This window comes from Centroberyx gerrardi, chromosome 4 (genome assembly GCF_048128805.1).
Source record: "Centroberyx gerrardi isolate f3 chromosome 4, fCenGer3.hap1.cur.20231027, whole genome shotgun sequence".
In the NCBI taxonomy this organism is placed as follows: domain Eukaryota; kingdom Metazoa; phylum Chordata; class Actinopteri; order Beryciformes; family Berycidae; genus Centroberyx; species Centroberyx gerrardi.
Window position 1 is genome coordinate 29,502,945 of NC_136000.1, and position 21,574 is coordinate 29,524,518.

General features: G+C 43.0%; 1 protein-coding gene across 3 annotated transcripts in view; it reads right to left on the reverse strand.

Annotated features, from left to right (window-relative positions):
• wwp2 (WW domain containing E3 ubiquitin protein ligase 2) overlaps positions 1-19,946 on the reverse strand; it is a 44,489-nt gene extending 24,543 nt beyond the window's left edge. For 2 of the 3 annotated variants that reach the window (XM_071911281.2, XM_071911279.2), the window contains exons 1-9: positions 19,900-19,946; positions 18,555-18,636; positions 14,660-14,816; positions 13,917-14,038; positions 12,370-12,507; positions 5,414-5,492; positions 3,285-3,448; positions 2,006-2,252; positions 1,494-1,583 (exon numbers count right to left, since the gene is read on the reverse strand). In XM_071911281.2, coding sequence (XP_071767382.1) covers positions 1,494-1,583; positions 2,006-2,252; positions 3,285-3,448; positions 5,414-5,492; positions 12,370-12,507; positions 13,917-14,038; positions 14,660-14,816; positions 18,555-18,624 — 1,067 coding nt within the window. In that variant the 5' untranslated portion in view covers positions 18,625-18,636; positions 19,900-19,946. Of the gene's footprint in view, positions 1-1,493; positions 1,584-2,005; positions 2,253-3,284; positions 3,449-5,413; positions 5,493-12,369; positions 12,508-13,916; positions 14,039-14,659; positions 14,817-18,554; positions 18,637-19,134; positions 19,245-19,899 lie in introns of those variants that run through there. The other variant, XM_071911280.2, reaches the window with a different exon arrangement.
• Between the last annotated feature and the right edge of the window lie 1,628 nt (positions 19,947-21,574).

The window sequence follows — 21,574 nt, forward strand, 5'->3', positions numbered from 1 at the left end:
AACTGCTAAATATTGGTTTGGCTGAGCTATTCCAATTCGCTGCTGGTTTTTCTTTCCTTTTACAAGAGGAATCATATTTAATAATTTCTGCAAAATATAACCCATTTAACATTTTGAAATGGAATGTAATATTGAAAATCACACAGTAACCCAATACGGAATGGTTTCTATTGGTATTCTATTGCATCAACGGCCACTGAATGTTCAAACCTCATTTGTCAAAATCACCTTGGCAACGAGACAGAAGTTTGCCATTGTGAGTGACAGACAATGCTGACCAGTATGGTGGTATGTGAACGCAGCATTAGTTGTATTACAATTAGCCCTACTGCATCAAGGCTACAAGGGAGTGTGTGATGACTCCCCCTAACTTAAATCCCAGAAGCGATACACTTGCGATGCATTACAGGTTTTGACCCTGTGTTTCAGAAACCAGGATGACGGCTTGTAGGCACTAAAGTCCATTTGGTAGAGAGCAGCTTGACTCAGAGGCTCTCCTACATCTCCAACACATATAGCCTTGCTTCGGATGGCTTTCATTATTTAGGCTTCCAAACCTAGATTGCCTAAGAGTCCCCCCCCCACCCACTAAACAGTTCCTGGTGTGTACATCTGGAGCGCTAGCCCGGCATTAGTCTGCTAATTGATCCTCTGAAGGGCCCAGGCGGCCAGCAGCCAACACAGTGGTGGATGAACGTACATGTGGCTCTAAGAAAGGACTTTTGTTCTCCGGCCCCCATGCTCTCATTCCTTCTATGGAAAAACTGAGATGGGGGGTGGACGGGTGGGGAGGTGGGGGTGACCTTTTCCTAAAAACAGCCTCTCTCTCTGTCGTTCAGCCACACATACACACACAGTGAAAATCAATAAATAATCCCTGAAATTAAAAACGCCATAAAAGCGCTGGCCTCCGGTGGTGTTAGTGACTCTTTTAATCCTCTACACAAAGAGATGGAGTGAGAGAATTGGGTTCCCATTACGAAGGCTTAGCACACAAGAAAACAATCAAGTGGGGTGATTTAGTGCCAGTTAAGAGGAGCGAGCCAGTGTATGTAGTTATGCCTAAGCACATAAAACACTTCTTAAAAAAAAAATAACAGGAAAGGCTTGGTGAGGCAGCTGACGAGGATAGGGCAAACCAATTTCTGTATGTAGGCTACTTCCATCTGCAAATATGATCTGATAATGTGGACAGCTAGCGATGCACATTCGCCCGTTTGCTCACAGTTCTGCATTTACTTTCTTCCCTCTGTATACCTGATCATGTGAACACTTGCACATCTAGCTAATATAGCTAATATTTTGAGTCAATATTTAATATCTTTCCAATTCTCAATTTTTCTGAGAACGACATGACTGGCTGATATCTGATACTTAATAAAAGGCCTGATACATCGGTTTGCCGAACCTTGTCCAGCCCTATAATCTATCAATCAATCAATGCATAAATACACACACACACACACACACACACACAAATGCAAGAGGCATACCCAGGTGGCAGTGGTCTCTCCCAGGTGGTGGTTTTGGTGTTGTGGTCGACATAGTACACTCTGCCATGAGGCAACACCCTCTGCTCCCAGCTAGAGAGAGAGAGAGAGAGAGAGAGAAAGAGGGAGAGGGAGAGGGAGAGAGAGAGAGAGAGAGAGAGAGAGAGAAAGAGGGAGAGGAGAGAGAGAGAGAGAGAGAGAGAGAGAGAGAGAGAGAGAGAGGTGAAAAGACAGAGATAGAGGAGGGGGGGCATCAAGGTACAAATGAAATTCACAGCTGTTTATTAAAACTTTCCTCACCTCAACCATTTAACACACTCACAACCTGTATTACTTTTCCCAGTAACGAGAGGTGTAACAAATTACTATTTCAATTTTGGAAGTGTAACAGGAAAAGTAATACATATCGAATAGGGAATAATAAAGAAAGTAATACTGCAACGTTTTGAACGAACCCTGCCCACAACGCACCACAACCCTCCGTAGTCTCCCCCCCAACCCTGTAGCCCTCTTACCCAGCCGGGAGCGAGTCTGCGGCGGGCTCTGTGGCGGCGTTGCCGGCCTGCTCGGTGCCAGAGCCGCCGGCGGGTCCGGGCTCTGCCGGGGGGGCGGGGCCCAGGGCGTCCTGACCCGGGGAGGGGCTACTGCTGCTGCTGCTGCTGGGGGCCGGGGATCGACCCGACGGGGACGACGGGGGAGGGGTGTGGCGGGCCGGGCCGCCGCGGCCGTTGTCCAGCCCGTTGGAAGTCAGCTCTACTTTGCCTGAGAGAGAGAGAAAGAGAGAGAGAGCAGTGTGAGCAGAGGAGTAAAAGAGACTGTTGCAAGCACGTGGATTGATCCTAAAATCCCAAATCTTTGTTTAATTACCTCTGCCACTGAGGTTGGAAGGAGATTATTTTTTCTCTCCCATCTGCCTGTTTGTCTCAAAAACGTATGGATGAATTTGGAGAAAATTTGGTGGACAGATATTCCTTGGCCCAAGGATCAGTTGATTAGATTTTGGTGGCGATCCAGATCTGGGATCTACTGAGTGCCTGCTAGTTCAAGGACTATATAGCGGTAACACAATGCTTCATCCATGTTAAAGCAAATGAAACCAAAAATATACAAAATAACAAATTATCTGCTTGTACCACTATCTAAAATGTTGAAAAAGTTAGTCTCGAGTAGGGTTAGACTGATATGTCGGCAAATATTGGCTGTTTATTAAAAATCAGATCTGGTCCAGTCAGTGTGGTCCACCTCTGATATGATTGATATGATGCAGTTTGATTGATTACATATTTATTGTAGAACTGATCAATACTACACTGGCTGTCTATGGGAAGACCTTAATCTGAACTGATTCTAATGAGCCATTTTGACTGGATTCCACGCACGTATGCATGAATATGTTGCATTATCATTTTTATTATTCTGGGTTTCAATAGTGAGTGTTATTGTCCAATGGTACCAATGGTCTCAATGCTGTTTCAGAGGCATTTCCACTCTGACAGGAGTTTTTTTGCATGAAAATGGTCAAAAATAAATTTGTTCCAAAACAGAGTACGGGCCGGAGTAGCGAGTGAGTTTTGAGAGTATTCCCAGCAACTGGCCAAGTAATCATTGGCATTGATCAACAACCTATCAACCCCCCGCAAATATGTTATGGTCACTTTTTGCTATGGGGCAGTAAAAATCTAACTTATTGCCCCTTTAAAGATATTGAATATTGGCATAAAATACTGTCTGTGGTGGCTTCAATCCAAAAAAGTATCACAGTTAGAGTTAGTGGAGTAGCAGTCATTCCTGTACCTGCGCTGCTTCCAGGGCTGCTGTGGCTCTTGGAGGAGCGACGGCGACCGGACGACCCCGAGCCGGGGCTCTGCTCCTCGCTCAGCTCCCCGTTGGTCAGAGACCCCCCTCTGGAGCACCCCGGGGAGCCCCCCTGGGACCCTCCTGCCGAGTGCCTGTTGCTCCTGCCGAGGGAGAGGGAGTGAGAGAGAGAGAGAGAGAGAGAAGGAGAGAATGGGATGTGAAGCAGACGAGGAGAGAAAGTGAAAGAAAAGGAGATGACGAGGAAGGGAGGGAGGGTGAAAAGGAGGGGCGATGAGACGGAGGAGTGAGATGACAAAACCGTTTCATCATTTGCATTTGATAGAGATTACAAATGAATTTGCATAACAGAAGTGTTGTCTTTCATCAAGCAAAGTTTGATTTGTTAGCTTCCTCTGCAGCACTTCAACAATACTTCACAAACCAAATTATGATGACAAATTGACGCCGACTCATGGGAACATCCGTGGCACACATATGAGCGAGTGCACGGATAAAACCAGCAAACACACACGCACACACACACACAAAGAGCGCTCAAACACAAAGAGGTGTCAGTGTGAGGCTCCCTTTCCTCTCCAAACGCACTCATATTTTCCTAGTGCTAAATATAACTCTGCTTTTCCGACAAGAACTTTTATACAATGAAAACATGTTGGCTTCCCCCCCCCCAGGACTGAGGAATGCTGAGGCCCAGCTTGGACAACTATCAGTAGAAAGCTGGATTTGGGGCTGCGTTCAAGAGCAGTTGTTTATTAGCTACAACAAGGAGAACAAGCAGGGGAGTAACGATCTGACACTTTGACTGTGCGTGTGTGCATGTGTATCCCTGTGAAAATACATGGTATTGGTGTGTGTGTGTGTGTGTGTGCGTGCGAGCCCCTGTAATTGTATACATAGTGGTCGTATGTATATATACAGTATATATATATATATGTGTGTGTGTGTGTGTGTGGGTAGGGTGCCGCTCGTCATGGGAGACTGCAAACGCGACGATGACAAAAATCCCCACGCTCGCCCTCCACCTCTCCTCTTCCCTCCCCCTCTCCTCTTCCCTCCCCCTCTCTCTCTCTCTCTCTTCTTCTCCTCTCTCTTCGTCACGTCTGTTCAGACACAACTGGACCGACATGTTGACTGGGTTTTCCATAACAGTGGCGGTTTGGGGTCTTGGCTGAACTGCGTTAATGCCCCCCCCCCAACCCCCTGCAATGTTTAGAGGGAAATACCATCTGACCCCACGCACCCCGGCCGCAAAAGCTTTGAAATACATGCAGCAGACCGCATTCAGAAGGGAAGAACATACTAAGTGCTGGAGTCGACCGTGCTGGCGCGCATTTCCTTCGTTGAACTGCTCTGTTTTCTTATTTTGATTTATTTGTCTTACCATTACGCCTCGGGTTTGTGCTCTCGCTGCAAAGCGCTTCGCAAACAGTATTTCAGAAGGGAGTTATGCAAGTTTATTATTGTGCTATTATTGGTGTTATCGTTCCACCGCAGTGTCTGGAGGGATTTGGAAACCATCATTACAATGGAACTTTGCTTAATCCCGATGCCTCAGAAATGGAGTTGGTTTGGAATGAGCGAGCGTGTTTTTCAGTAGCTTAAGACACGTACCGTGAACTATGAGAACTATGCACCATGAGAACTGTGTTGCATGTCGCCCATCCCTCCCTTCCATATTTCCACATACACACACACACACACATACATATCCACCCCTTACAAATGAGGCTAAATTGCAGGTAAAATGTTTCATCTACCTGCTGTCATTAACTATTTGTATTCATCTACCTCACCTGTGTTCATCTGCCTAATGCTTACAGACCAATGCTTAGTAAGTATATTTACTCAATATGTAAATGTACAAAAAAGGTTCATATGTAGGCCTACAATATGAAAATATAACAAAAATATGAAATGTATGCATCCAGGACATCATGTCTAGTGTTCAGTCTCCTGATTGGTCTCATCGCCTCTGTGTTTTATCACCGCAGCACCCAAGGGACTACATCTGAGTCGCCGCTCAGAGACTATATGTGCATGTGTGTGTGCGTTCACATGTTCATGCGTGGCTGAAAATGTGTGTGCGTGTGTGTGTGTGTGCCGACCTGCCGCGGGGTCCAGCTGCACTGGGAGTCTCCTCGCTCTGCGTCCTCCTCAGGTTGGGTCTGTCTGACTGCAGCATCTCTGCAAAAACACACATCATCATCATGTAGATCATACAGATATGAACAGTCATCCTTCAGTCATAATGCATATGCCAATTAGGGAGGGAGAAAGCAGGCACTTTTTGCACTTTGGCGCTACCTTTCCCGCCCGGGGGAAAAAAGACATGAGAAAAAAAAAAAATTATTGTCTGAAAATGCTGACATGCTGCTATTTGTGAAGTTCAGAGGCGGATTCAGAGCTATAGTTTAGAAAAGGAGCCTTGGTTATGCAGATGAAATGTCATTCTGTTTTATTAGGCCTCACCTACCACACTGTTCTTTATCTGTTCACCTATTCTGAATAAGCTGTTTTTATCTGTTAACCTATTCTGAATAAACTTTTCATCTGTTAACCTATTCTGAATAAACTTTTCATCTGTTAACCTATTCTGAATAAACTTTTTATCTGTTAAGCTATTCTGAATAAGATGTTTTCATCTGTTTAAGTAATAATACACAACATTTTCACGGGATTACAAAGAATGTTATAATCATAATAAACTGAGATTATACTGAAATTGAATTTCCTCGTGCAGCCGCATAACAACCACACACACCGGGGACAAAACGACGACAAACCAGGCGCTAATTATTATCAATATTTAATAATAAGAATAAGCCTTAGCCTAACCCTAGGCCCAGGAACGCATCCTTCGTTGCCCTGAGAGGAAAAACCTTGCAAAGAAAATCAGCACCAAAATTCACACAGCAACAAAATCGCCTTGGGGAAAACAGCGAGCACCATTTGTAGTTTAAGCACCATGAATCCCTCTAGGGGTTTAATTGTCAGATTATAAAACACTCTGAGCAATATGATGTGGAAGCAATGAGTCCTATGCAGAGCGGTGGAGACGGTAAGAAAACGCACACGGTACAGTGCAGCGCTAAAAAACTCTTAATAATGAAATCCATATAGACTTGAAACCCATGTGGCAATGGCAGTACAGTTGGTGGTTTAATAGAGACCATTCATCGCTGTACATACTGCATGGTCTGTGCTGGTGTGTGTGTGTGTGTGTGTGTAATGGTATGCGGTCTTAGTGGGTGTGAGGGAATGTGTGACTGTATGTTCGTTCCCAACTGTGTCTGCAAACCACAGGCCCTATAACATGCTTTTCATTATCACTCACACACACACACACAAACACAAACACACACACCCTTCCTATGTGTTGGACACTCGCACCCGGAGCATGACAGCCTCAAACGGCACTTGTGTTTACACATGTATCCTATCTAAAGGTAAAGCAAACAGGTAATCTCTCACATACGCTCGCTCTCTCTCTCGCTCGCACACACACACACACACACACACACACACACACACACACACTCAGTCCTGTGTCGTGGCTATGAAAGGGCTTCTTGTGAGCGGACCCGATGGACGCGCAGAAAAATAAACAGTGGTCTTGAGGAGAAACCATTGTGTCATAGCCGGCTCCCCTGAGTTCATCGCCCCCTCCCCGAATGACACAAGTCTAACTGCTGCTCTGGTGTGTGTGCACATGTGTGTGTGTGTGTGTGTGTGTGTGTGCATGTCATGTGTGCAGTACCCAGTGATGTAGTGGTAAATCAAAAGCTGCATAAACTAAGACCTTTGGTCAGTGATCATCATAAGGCAAACAACCGCCTCTATGAACAGAAATCAACTGTACTTCCAGAAAAGCGTTCATTTCTACTTTTTCATATAACATCAGTTTGATAAGTCACAAAGCTTGTCTATCAGCCTAAATAGGTGGGTAAAAGTGCGTTTATCCTCCTCAACTACAAAAGGCTTCTGCTAGTTACCAGTTCTTCCACTGTCTGTCAACTGCATATCTGTGGTTGTTTAAGGGAAGAGAGGAAGAGGAGGAGGAGATAACTGGTGAAAAGCAGAGGGATGGGACAGCGATCAGAGAAAGAAAGGAAAGGAATTTCCATCTGGCATTAACATGCGTTTCGTATGCAGATTGTGTCGAGATCTGATTTAGCTGGATTGCATTTACACCTATTAAAAGGTGCTGTGTGTATCATTTCTAAACATCGATATATCATTGTCAAATTAATTGCGATACTGCGCTATAATTACCGTAAACAAATGACACCATGGTTGAGAAAATTGGCAGCCTCTATCTCACACCAGTGGTATTGTTAGTGCTGGTGTTTCTCAAAATTAAGACTACATTTCCCAAGTTGCACATGGCAGACAGACAAGAGTGAAGTCAGGTTAGTCAGCTGGCAACCTGTAGGCTGTTGGTGATTGGAGCCACTCCACCATGGTTTTACTGTCAGACATGATGTTTGTTTTTAGGCATGAGGAAAAGAAAATCATTACAAGTCTGTAATCACTATTGTATTATATTATTTAGTATCACTGTTAAAAATGAGGGAAAGGCAACTGACGTCTCTCATAATGCTGTATGGGAAGAGTAGTTCATTCACTCTTAAAAGCGTTATGTACAGACTTACACCCTTGTCTTTTCTTAATTTTTCATAAATATATCGTCTGAATCTATTGTTACCAGCTCATGATTCATCTCGTAGCCGGTTGATTTAAACCTTAAAGCTCTTTGTATTGGGCTTTTTTGAAATGTCTACACAGAAAATGAATGGGAAATTTACTTTTAGGCCTCTGAAAAAGGGGGTGAGCAAGCTTCAGCTCATAAACTTTTATATGTGGATTGGAGACGCATTACATGACCAGAACTTCAATGCATCTTGGGTGGATTTACACCTGAATTTGATGTGTTTTTTCTCCATCTGAATGTCACGCAGGACGCATGGCAATGCCAGGTTTAAAGTAGGTCTACCATGCGGCTAACGGCAACCGTTTCAGCAACCAGCAACACCCTTTTCCCTCAGCAAAAACCCACTCTTTGGCAGTATTTCCGTCCCATACGGTTAAACAAGTCACAACTATTTGGCACACACAGTCTGTGGATTGTATGGAGTCTCTCCCATCATGCATGACCTGTGTGTTAGTCACTGGTGTGTCTGTGTGGATTCCATGAGTGTGTGTGTGTGTGTGTGCATGTGGTGTATGTGTGGATTCCGCTTCTGTGGGAAGGGAAGGTGTGCATATGCTTTGTGGTGTGTGTGTGTGTGTGTGTGTGTGTGTGTGTGTGTGTGCGTATATGTGTGTAACATTTACAAAGTGTGTTTGTCTATATTCGCAGAGTTGAGTTCTTTCTGCTCTGGCTTCTGTTTCTCTCTGCTTTTCAATACAAGGGTTTGTTTATGAGGCGCTGTGTGTGTGTGTGTGTGTGTGTGTGTGAGAGTGTGTCAGAAAAGCTGCCAGGGGAAATGAGTAAAACCTCCAAACTAACAGAGGTGCGTTTAGAGCGAGAACACAGAGGGCCTTAACACCAGCGGCAGGCAACACACTCCCACCTTTATACACTTTATACATTTAGCCCCTCTCAGAAAGCCCACATGCACACGCACACGCACACACACACACACACAGGCAAGAACAAAAACACAAGCAACAGAGCTGTATGCACACTCATGAGAGACCATAAAACACACACGCACACACACACACACACACAAAGACAACTGCCTCTACCTGAAACCCAGCTCTCAGAGGGCACACTTGAAACCTCTGTTCACTAACCTCTCCTCCCCCTAAACACACACACACACACACACGGCCTTCCTCCATCATCCCTAACCCTGTTAGCCAGGAGAGGAAACCCCCCCCCACCACACACACACACACACACACACACACACGCCTCCACCTCGCCCTCCTGCTGGTTCGAGATCACAGGAGGCGATTGTACTGCCGAGCTGCAAGCAATGAGACTCAATTACGCAATTCTCCGAAACAAATTACACAAAAGCACTCCTGATGTCTGTGATTGTGTGTGTGCGTGCGTGTGTGTGTGCAGGACGGGGAGGGTGCATGTGTAAAGCGGGAGAGTTTGAGGAGAAAAGCGAACAGCAGGCCATATAGTAAGCGCAGGGGAAGGCAGGACTCTCTATTCATTGTATAATGTTAACCTTTAGCCTGTGCACCCGTCGCCTATTACACACACACACACACACACACACCTCCTCTTAACCCCTCTTCACATATAAACAGTCACAAAGAGACACATTTATGCAGCCCATGCTGTGGCGGGCCTTGGCCCTGACTGTTGGCCCTGTGTTAATTCACCAGAACACACTGCGGGCTCTGTGTGGCGCTCTATGAAAAGCCTTGTTTGTGTGTGTGTGTGTGTGTGTGTGTGTGTGTGTTGCTTCATGCAGAGAGCAGAGAGGGATGCATGGACCTGGAGCTTCTGGCCAAGCCTATAAAAGCAGCTCACTGACTCTGTGTTGGTTAAAAAGACACCGAGTGTTTACTGCCAAACCATAAAGGAAAGTAAAATGTTAGCGTAGCGCCTGGAAACGGAAGACATTGCTGACCCCGAGTCAGTTGTGGAGGGGCTGAGAATCTCCTACTGGCTGTGCGGTGATTATATCGGTCTGGAAAAAACATAATACCTGCAGTGCTGGAGTGTAAGAGTACACCTGTACTCATACATTAACATCAGTATTATGGGTTCGACCTGACAGGCAAATATCTCCCTAATGTATAGGCAAACCAATACATTTATCTAACCCTAATATTAACCGTATTAATAATACTGGTAGGAAGAACGTATTTGCATGTATAGTGATAAGTCTGTACAAAATGATACACCTTATTTTATATTCAACATGTACAAACCGGGGTCCAGGGGTCTATGCTTTGTTTTTACACACAAGAAAGATTTGACTCATATGGGTTTTTGATGGCTGATATTTTTGGATTGATGCTGCTGATAGCCAATATTTGTGCTCATTTTCAATATCTTCAACTATATCTATAAAGTGCCTTAAACACAAAACACTTTACAAAGCGTTTCATGAGGTAAAAAAACAAAACGCATGAAAAAGCAGATAAAACAGTTACACTGAGAAGCTTTAGAGTGAAAGTGGGTCTTAAAAGATTTCTTAAAACGGCAATGGATTCTGCTGACCTAACACTTTTGAGAAGGTTTTTTTTTTTTCGACCGTCTAGGCGCTGCAATGGCAAAAGTGAGATGAGCCTTTAATTAGAGTCTGGGCTGTGGAACCCGCCGACAGCTCCTGAGGAGGAGCGGTGTTGTAAGGGCACAGAAGATCTAAGAAACACTGATGCAAGACCATGCAGAGCTTTGTAAGCAGTCTCCAAGTCTCCAATCTTCAAATCGATGCTAGAGTTGACAGGGAGCCAGTGAAGGGGACGTCAGGAGAGGAGTGATACGGTCTCCTCTTTTTGGCGCCTGTCAAGAGTCTAGCTGCTACATTTTGTATCAGTTACAGCTGTGAAAGGGCTTAGCGGCAATGATGTCACAATATAGGGAGTTACAGTAGTCCGGTCTGGGTGAAATATAAAGCGTGGAGGACGTTACCCAGGTCGCTAAAAGGAGGAAAACAGCCTGCTCTTTAAAGCCTTGGTCACAGTCAGAAAAAACACCCACGTTTCTGGCATAGCGCCTTACGTTTACTGACTAATTTGCAAGGTTACTGCATATAGCATCTATGAAGCTTGGTTTATCAAACATGATTCACTGTCATTGAGCTGCAGGAAGTCCTGAGCCATCCAAAAATGTCATATGTGCAAGGCTATCATGTAAAGTGATACGGCTCCCTGGGTCGTTTTAGTGGTAAGTATAACTGTGTATCGTCTGCGTAACATGTTAACGGCTTCTCATAGACAACCAGTGCAGTACTGATCAATTCTACAATAAATACGCAATCAATCAAACTGCATCATATCCATCATATCAGAGGTGGACCACACCGACTGGACCAGATCTGTCTTGCAGCCTTCACCTTCCCATGACAAAGACTAAACTCAATCTGCATGGGGACAAACAGCGTAAAGCCAATGCAGCTTGGTTGAGAGGCGGCTGTGGAAAAGTTGTCATTTACAGAACGTACAACCTCTTTGGCTTTTTCCAAATGAGACCCGCACTCATTACCAGGGTGGAGAGACTGAAAAGACGCACACAAACATCCTACTGTACAAGCTGCCGTGTCTGCGTGTGTGTGTGTGTGTGTGTGTGTGGTTGTTGGCAATGTTGAACGAACATTTAAGAGAAAGAGGAAGGGAAAGAGTGAGAGGAGGAGGAGAAATGGTTTAATATTGTGGTGCATTTTGTATTAATAAGCCGTCTGGATTCCTGTGGGAAATAGCGTGTGTGTGTGTGTGTGTGTGCGCGCGCACGCGCTCACTTTTATATATATTCGCTGACGGGTGAAAACCTCCTATCTTCGAAATGTCAACTTTTCAGGAACTGAGAAAACCAGCCTTGTTATTAGTTTGACCACTGTGCATTTTCGAGTTTATCCAGTGAGTTTTAAAGGGATTCATTTGTCATGTATTGCATATATTTTGATATTTTCTAAGAATGTTCACTTATTTACAATACATATACTAGAGTATGTTCGACTGCTATCATTTTACGCACCCTCATTATGCTGTAGTGAATTTTTTCCCACACTTTTCTTTCATACATGCTATGTGTGCTATGTTTAACACCCCCCCATTTGACTTATTCTTGTTTATATTCTTCATATTTGCTACTGTAAGAACCCAGTTTTCATCTTATGTTAGTTGGTTAAGTCAATTAATTATTTTCTTGCTTTTCTCAGCCCATAAATTGTGAAAATCACTGTACTGGAGTTAGGAGAATTTCACATGGCAACAGCGATACGTATGCGCACATCGGCCTCAGTGTGAGTGTACTTCTCTAGGTGCTTCTTTGTGTATTTGTGTGTATTACCTTTACCTCTCTGTGATTGTGTATGTGTGTGTGTGTGTGTGTGTGTGTGTGTGTGTGTGTGGTAAAGGCGGGACTCACTGTCTGCTGCCGTGCTGCCATTGGGCAGGGAGCCCAGATCAACAACCAGGCCGTCCAGACAGACGTTGAGCTCGCCTCCCGCTACAACCGAGCCTTTGTTCTCCGTCTGCAGCACCAGACTCAGCTGGACGTTCTCCACTGGAGGGGGGGAGGGAGGGGGCAGAGAGAGAGAGAGAGAGAGAGAGGGAGAGAGTTGGTAGAGAATGAGAGTGGTAGGAAGAGAGAGAAGAGGGAGAATTGGCGAGAAAGAAGAAAGCAAGGAGAGATGGAAGGGAGGGAAAAAGCAGAAAAAAGGGCAAGAAAAGTGAAAAAAGAGCGATTTAGGCCATTTGATTCATGTCAATTCGGTTGACGGGGGAAGCTGGCTGCATTAGCATACAAACATTCACAACACCGGGGGGTGGAAAGAGAACCGCAATATCCTACTCAAGCAGAAGTGCAGTTACTACATTTTACCTTATGTAATTTCAAATGTAGCAAAGTACGATACTCCGGTCGAAACATGCTTAAATACAAGTAAAGTGACTGATTTCAAAACATACTCAAAAAAGCATGAGTACACAAAAAAGCTCCTAAAACACAGCGACGGGTGTAATTGTAGTTACTTTCACCCTTGCCAACGCCACATCCTCTGTTATTCCTCTCAAATGAGCAAACAGTGCAAGCCCGCAGTAGTGTATTCCACAAGTATTCCTCGTGTATTATCTGCGACGCTCATATCTGTGGAGGGCGATCCTGCTGAGAGGGTCCTGACCACAAGAGGGATTAGCTGAGCAAAACCTGAGCGAAAAGGGTTGAATGTGGTTTCATCCGTTTGAAAAAATGTCAGAGTGCTTCATTTATATAAAAAGGTGGTTTCAGAAACAGTTTTCTGTGTCAAAGAGTGGAACTTGTCCCATCAGTCAAGTAGTATGAGGCACGTTTTGCACATCCTGTAAATTCATGTATTTATTTTCCTTGTGTTCTTCTCATTTGTTATGTTTTATATTATTTGTATATTTAGCATATATCTTAATATTTTCTTCTTTTTTTTCACTTATTTCATAATGTATACCGTTTTGGAAATTGTTTAAATACCTCCAGATTAGTCTCATTATTTTTATTCCATTTTACTTTGCTGTATCCTGTTACTATTTGGTGCTGCAATGACCCAGTAATTGCTGAGTGTATGCTAAAGTGTTAGCATGGAGCCTGCTATCACTCAACATAGTGCATGCTACAGTGTTAGCATGGAGCCTGCTATCACTCAGCATAGTGTATGCTAAAGTGTTAGCATGGAGCCTGCTATCACTCAACATAGTGTATGCTAAAGTGTTAGCATGGAGCCTACTATCACTCAACATAGTGAATGCTAAAGTGTTAGCATGGAGCACTAGAGCCAATGATCTACTGGGGACACATGGATGATTTTGGTGTCTATGTTCTCATCATTTAACAGGTAAACTGACAAACGGGACAAAAAAGCCTCCTGAGTATGTCTGTGTTGTTTTCTAACTCTTGTTGCACTTTGGAAGTGTGTGTGTGTGTGTGTCTGTGTGTAGCCTTACTCTTGCCATCGTGCGTCCGCAGTGTGTCCAGCAGGTCTATGGTGGCGCTGCCCAGTAGCTCCTTCCTCAGGGTGTGGCAGCTCCACAGCTTCAGATCCAGGCGACTCTGAGGCGTCACGTTACTGTGCGACACAACGTAGAACATACACACACACACACACCATTAAACAATACAATGAACAGTTGAACACTAGATATGTTGGCATGCTCTGTACAGAAACCACCACTAACACATCCCTAAATTGTTGTGTTGATCCATGCTTTTCTTTGTTCATGCACTTTGTTTTGTTCATTTTTTTTAAAATTGCAATAACCTCGTTTAAACTCTGTCCTCTTATCCTTTTTAATTGAGTGGCAAAGGTCATGTGTGTAACAATGTCTGTGTTTTTTTTTAAGTAACTTCTACTTCAACTTCTACTACTACATTTTAAATGAGCCACTTTTTACTTTTACGTAACTAGAATTTTATTCATTCATTCATTCATTCATTCATTTCATTTCTACTTAAATAAAATTTCAGTAATGTAATGGACAAGGATATTTTGGTACTTTTTCCAACCCTGCCTACATCACTACACACAACAATATATATCAACACAATGAGAGAAGCATAATTACTGCAACTCAGGAAACAATTAACTGTCTTGTATATCTTGTGTACTCAAGTTCACGCACAACCAAAAATAGGATTTTATAACAGTAAATAATGTTGTGTATGTGTGTGTGTGTGTGTGTGTTCTCACAGGGTGAGGTCCTCGTTCCACTGCAGCTCGAGGTGTCCGCTGCGTTTGCCTGTTTTTTTGGTTTCGCTGGTCAGGCCGTCGGCCGTCACCTCGACGAAGGAGCTGAGCCGAGAGTGACGGTTTGGCAGCTTGGGAGACTGGGGCTTGGCTGAGACCACTGGACCAACACACACACACACACACACACACACACACACACACACACACACACACACACACACACACACACACACACACACACACATATTATGGGAAATGGGTATAGTGGAATATATCAGAATATCGTGGGAAACTCCAAGGCACTCTTCTTGTAACACTGGTTAATGCGTGACCTAGAATAAAAAAAAATGAATAGAAAAGAATACAATAGACACATTTTTGTCTAACCAAAGTTAGGCAAACCAGCAGAGGTGAGAAACAGGGTAGAGGAAAGAAAGATGTGTAACACTTTGCCTGAAGCGGTGCACATTCTGCCTGGCAAATGCAAACAGCAGTAACTGTTTTGTGCACGTTTTTAAAGGTCAAAGGTCATGACAAGGGTTTAGACTTCTTATCAGCAAAAACCATACCCATAAACGCTATTAAATGTTAACTGCCCACTTCTGCGCCAACGCTTTTGTCAGGAGAGGAGATAAAGTTTGAAGTCAAGTTTGCCTTACTGCTGTTATAACAGATCAAGATATAATAAACACAGTGTGGAAAAGATGGAGGAACTGTGCAGTTAATGACATGGTATTAAACTGAATGTCATTTTCTGTTTGTCTGATGATTATATTGCAAGAAAAGTTTATCACAGCGGACTGTCCAACAGTGTGGAATGACTATCTCTTCTCATCCAGGGTTGAGACTATTCACTGGGTGCAGTTTTTCACAGTATTTGGTTCTGGCAGCATCACTGTGAACTGGTGGTGGGGCAAGCTAACAGCCGACAAGTAAACATCGCCCTCTAGCGGAAGAAAGAAAAACATCGGAGGTACTACTTCGCTTCCATTCACTTTCACTTAGGCCATGACTAAGAGCAGAATTACACGGTCGTGACGAGGCCTAGATGTTATGCCTGTTACACAAGCGTCTAAGCAACTAATGTCAGCCTGAGGGAGACCGGAGAGGGGGGGTTGTAAAAGTTTACAGCTAGGCTTAGACAGGCTTAGTGGCTTTGAACTGTTGTAGGCCAGCGGGGGAATCCTGTCCTGGCGTGTGTCAGTCATACGAGAGCCGATCTGTTCTTCCCAAATCGCTGTTGTATCGCGAACTCGAGGCACGCGAGTCTCGGGGTCCGCCTGACGGAGATGATTGGTGGATGAATGAATAAATGATGACGGAGGAAAGCGCAGTCTCCGTTCAGCGGACTCGCATTTGCCGAAACCGGCCGGCTGTCTTTGAACTCGTCAACATCTGGCGAGTGAGACAAAATGTGATTCATCTGCGGCCCTCTGGAGGGGAGAGGGAAGTGACACAGAAAGGTGGAAGAGGGCCAGCACAGTAAGAGTGAAGAGAGATTTCAACAGAATGATAGAGGAGGGGTGGGGGTGGGGGTGGGTTGTTTTTGAGAAATGAGCAGATCAACAGCGAGGTAAAAGGAGGAGATGAATCAGAGCCCAGAAGGACAATGGTGGATGAAATCGAGGAGTTGTGACTGTTTGAATTGGGGGAAAATAAGCCTGGTTAGTGCAGAAGAGAGAAGATAGATGCAGGCCTTGGTCAAATTGTACTTTTTATGTCTTCTTTGGCCCACTTAGGAATACACCAGGGTTTTGGGAGATTGTCCCGTTAAGTGATGAGAACATAAACACCAAAATCATCCATGTGTCCCTGGTAGATCACTGGCTCTGGTACTCCATGCTAATACTTTAGCATACACTATGCTGAGTGACAGTAGACTCCATGCTAACATTTTAGCATACACTATGCTGAGTGACAGTAGACTCCATGCTAACATTTTAGCATACACTATGCTGAGTGATAGTAGCCACTAGCATTATCCAAATTAAGAAGACCTGTTACTAATATTGTTAGTGGTTTTTATTATTTGGGCTGTAGATTCAAACATTTTAAAAATGAAATAGCATTAACTCAATATATCTGATGTATTTAGGTTTATTTTTGGAAGTGTTTCAGATGAGCAGCCATGCATTCATCAGCTGTGCAGTGGTTTTTAGCTGTACACAGGCTCCCATCAGCCACCACATTTGCTTCCTATGGAAACAGTGAAAGTAGTCCTTGCTAGATCAAAGCAGAGTGTTACTTTCATATTTTGTGTGAATTTGTCCAAACTCCTACACAAAACTGCCAGACTTGGCTGCATATCTTTTAGTACTTAGCGTTTAGAGCTGCTACAAGTTCTAATTTTCACTTTTGAGATAATACTACTGGCCTACTATCACTCAACATAGTGTATGCTTAAGTGTTAGCATGGAACAGTGGAGCCAATGATCTACTGGGGATTATTTTAGTGTCTATGTTCTCATCACTTTATGTCTGAGTTGACCAAACTATCTCCCAGAAACAATAAACTGGATTTGCATCTGTCAGATGGCCGAAGTTTGCAAGAGGACAATACAATGAATGTCAGAAAGTGCCTATTAATGTCCAGTCACACAAGTGTATTTGAAAGTCAATATATAGCATACTGCAATTAACAATTTATGTGACACTATCTGAATTGTCCTGATGCAGAGAACACTTCCCAGGTTATAACACGTGCTAAGAATGATCTGCAAATCCTATGTGACCCAGGTTTGGATAGCAAGTTAGTTGTGTATAGCAATGCCAGATAGATCCTTCTCTATGCTTTGAGTGCAGCATAGAGAAGAGCAATATGGTCTCTGAGTTGTCAGGTTGAGCGTTTGTTCCCAGATAAGGAAGTAGCTAAAAAACGAGAAGAGCTTATGTATAAAAAGTTTATGCGTCATACAGACGAGAGGTCTTCATGTTAAGATGAAAAATTATGTGTGACAGGAAGTGAGTGGAGTGTGTTTAGCAATTCAAGGATAAGGTCCTGGGAAAAACACATATACACAGGCTCACATCATGCTGCCTCATGCAGGGGCAGGAGAAGAACGCCTCACTTGGGAATCAGTTCCTACTTGCAAAATTGCTCAACTTACTTTAATGAGTGAGGCAGAGGCTCAGTGTATGTAGAGGTTACAAAGGACCGATGGAGCATCGTTTTCACTATTAATAATGATTCTGAGTATTAAACTTTAAACTTCTATCATTCAGAAAGATGTTATAATCTGTTAAAGCAATAATCCGCAACATTTTGATATCAATAAATGTCTGTTTTCCTACTCTCTATCAGTGATTCAACCTATATCCAGTTCATGAAAGCTTTCCCATTGTCTGTTCTAAACAGCCGGTGTCTGGTAGCTCTTTCCTGGGAAAACACACAGGAAATGATGTGTTTTACATTTCCGGTTTGTTTGGAATAAACAGAAGAACTGGGTAGTTAGCATGGGCAGCAATAGCCACCATGGCTGAACAGACAAAGAAAAGACAAACTCAAAGTGCAGAAAACAGAAAATCCAAGGAAAAGACACCACTGATTGACAAGTGACAGCACAGCAGTGAGCGCTTAGCACCAAAGATGTCAAAAAAAACAAAACAAAAAAACAGGATCACCATTTTAAGCGTTGGCTAACAGCAAAATACCGATCCAATCTTTTTTGAATTCATAAACAGAGAGCATTCATTTAACATCATTGGACACAAGTGAGATATATTTGTCCTCAATTGGAGACAATGTGAGAAGCAGGCGGAAATTCAAGTCTGTTTACTTCTGCATTTTAGATGTAATCTGGGAAATTCTCCTATTTTATCTTGGTATCGCCATGATATCCCATACCAGTATGTGTATCAGTGCAGCCTTAAAAGTTAAAAAATAAATAATAATTACCTTTCAAGGTCAACTGAGACTTTTCAGTGGTCTGGGCACTGCCAGGTCTGGTCATGCTGGCAGCTGCCATGGCATCACAGCTCTTAAACACACACACACAAAATATTGTCACTACACCACAACATAAAAAGAAACCTTCCACACAAGGTGCCAAGATAGCAAGCCATAGGTCTAAATGAATTACAGCAACAGCAAGCATGTCAAGTTTGTCCCATCAGTCGCAGCGAGTGCCATAACCTTCAGTCAAACCCTGACACATCACCTTGAGCCAAATCAGGGATGCAGCCTATTGTATTCAATGAGAAGGGGATATACATATTGAAGGACGATGCACAGCAATATCTTCTCTGGAGCTATAGCTGATTTTCACCTTCTAGAAAAGACTCCAACAAGCTAGGGAAGGAGATCCAGAAGACACCCCCCCCCTTACCTGTGTAACGTTACCTACTGTACTACCAAGGTGACTGCTGTTGCTGGCATCTCAATCTAAAACCAGTCAACGCCAAGTCATGCATGGCAATGGGTTGACCTGACCACAATAAAGGCGAATGCTTAACTCTTGTATTAATCAGATGAGTACCTCGGACGTGTCTCCGCGCTGCAGGTAAACAGATGAAAGCTACCACAACAAAAGCGGACAGCATCTCCCGACAACCTTGTTAAGCGAGCCGACTGGCCACGCAGCGTTAAAATCCGCTGTTCAGCTGATGCCGGCTAGACTTCACACAAACTATTGCGGGTTTAGGTGTCGCGGACGAGCAGGTTTCATTGTCCCCGTATTTAAATACCCTTGGCTGCTGCGCACAAAACACAAACACGGAAGATGATCAAGGTATTTTTATGCACCAGTGTCAAGCCAGCCAGGAAAAACAATACGACTTCCGGCTAAAAATTTCAACCTACAACTCTACTGACAAATGCATGTTGCAACGTTTTCTGGCTAATACAAAGGGGCGAAAGTGAAGACAAAGACTAGGTTTATGTACATTTAAGGAGGAATTTGTAGTGAACGAAAATACAATTCAATAGCTTTGCCATAATGTTCCGTTCACCCCAATATTTCATCATTCTTTCCCCCCCACCGCGACCGGTTTTTTAATTTACTTTGAAGGCAAAATCGCCTGACTTCCTGTCTTAGCCTGGCTAACTCTGGCTAGCTTGACACAGATGAAGCTAACTTAGCGAGCAACCTCCGAGGGATTTTACAAAAGGACATGAGAATAAAACCCGTTCTAATCAACTAGCGACGAATAAAACGGTGTTGTCAATTACATGGTTCACGTCGGAACACGTTACATCTATTGACACGCTAATAAATGAGGCGTAAATTCTGTTTTTCTCGTACCTTTTTCGGCTGTGCTCCGCTGCTGTCGCTAGTTAACTTTCATTTCCGCCTCAGTGACAGTACCACGTGACCCACGGTAATCTGAGGCGCAAGGGATTGTGGGACACAATATCCAATAATAAAATAGATAAAGGGGTTTGGTAAATAAATAACTAACATAATAAAACAATAGGACAATGAAGCTGAAGCTGAACACTGAAGCTACAATATAATAACATATACTAAAATATTATTATTATTAATAATAATAATAATAATAATAATAATAATAATGATAATAATAGCCATCATTACCATCTTTATTTATATAGCACTTTTCAAAACACAATTACAAAGTGCTTTACAGTGAATAAAAGAAAACTGATAAAATCAACAGCAAAACTAATGAAAGCAAGCTTAGAAATATTAACGCAAGACAAGAAACATAAATATAAACCATAACAGGGAGGTCAAAAACAATTAATAAAAAAATATTACATAAAAGTAAGTCTATACAAAGGAGTTTTAAAGAAATAGTTTACCCAAAAATTTAAATTGTGTCATTATCTACTTACCACCATGTCAGGTGACTAAGGACAAACTATTCATTTAAGAAGTGACATAATACAGTTTTAACAGTGAGTTCTTCAGGCAGGTCAATTCAAAGTATAGGAGCCCTGATGGTAAAGAGCCTAACAATATAATATAAATATAATCTAGACTTTGGAACAGCCAATAGGAAGCTCTTGTTTTTAATCTTCAGAACAGCCAATAGGAACCTGCCTGAGGATCTCAACACTGCAATCCGGCTCATATGGGTTAAAAGGTCTGTGTAACCAATGTAAAGATGCTAAAATCAGGGTGACAGGGTGACAAAAAAAACATATTTCAGCTGCATATAATCAATTTTTATATAACCAAATAAATATGGCAGTGGATTTATGAAATCAGGCTGGAACATTTATACTTATTGAAGTCTGTTTCTTGAATAACAACTCACCTGATGAGGATCTAATGTTGGGGGTGTCATATTCATGTATCATTTTCATTTATTGTTTCATAATGTGGGTGTTGTGAAGCCCTGTGAGACTGTAACTCATTGAACCGTAAGGTACAATTTCCTGATTGGACCGCATCCATGAGACTTACAGTAAACTGGAGCAAACTGGGGCCCCTAAACCACATGTTGACACAGCAGTGTGTGAGTAGCAACCTTATCTGCTGTGTGGCTGACTCACATCAATATAAAAGAAATGATCCATAGAGGTTTTGACTAACACAAACACATGCTACAGTGCAGTTTCCAGTCACATTCAACAAGCTTCAGACATACACAGAGAAATAAGATAAATGATAAATTGATTATGTTTATTGCACAAACATTTCTCAGAGGTGTAGGTGTCAAAAGTAGGGACGGACGATATATCAGAATTCAGTATATCACGATACAAAAATGTGACGATACGTATCGTGGGGCAGAAAAATCGCGATGTTAACTCCATTTTATTCTGCTGTAGTAATCACAAATGAGACGCTTGACCATCACAATTTCATAAAATCTCCATTGAAATGATATTGCTTAAACGTCATACTGACATTTTTAAATTGTTGTTTACATTCTAGCAGCCAATGCCATCGCTAGAAAGATTTGTGGCTCAGAAATAAACATAATTCTGCACAGTCAGACTTTGTCGTC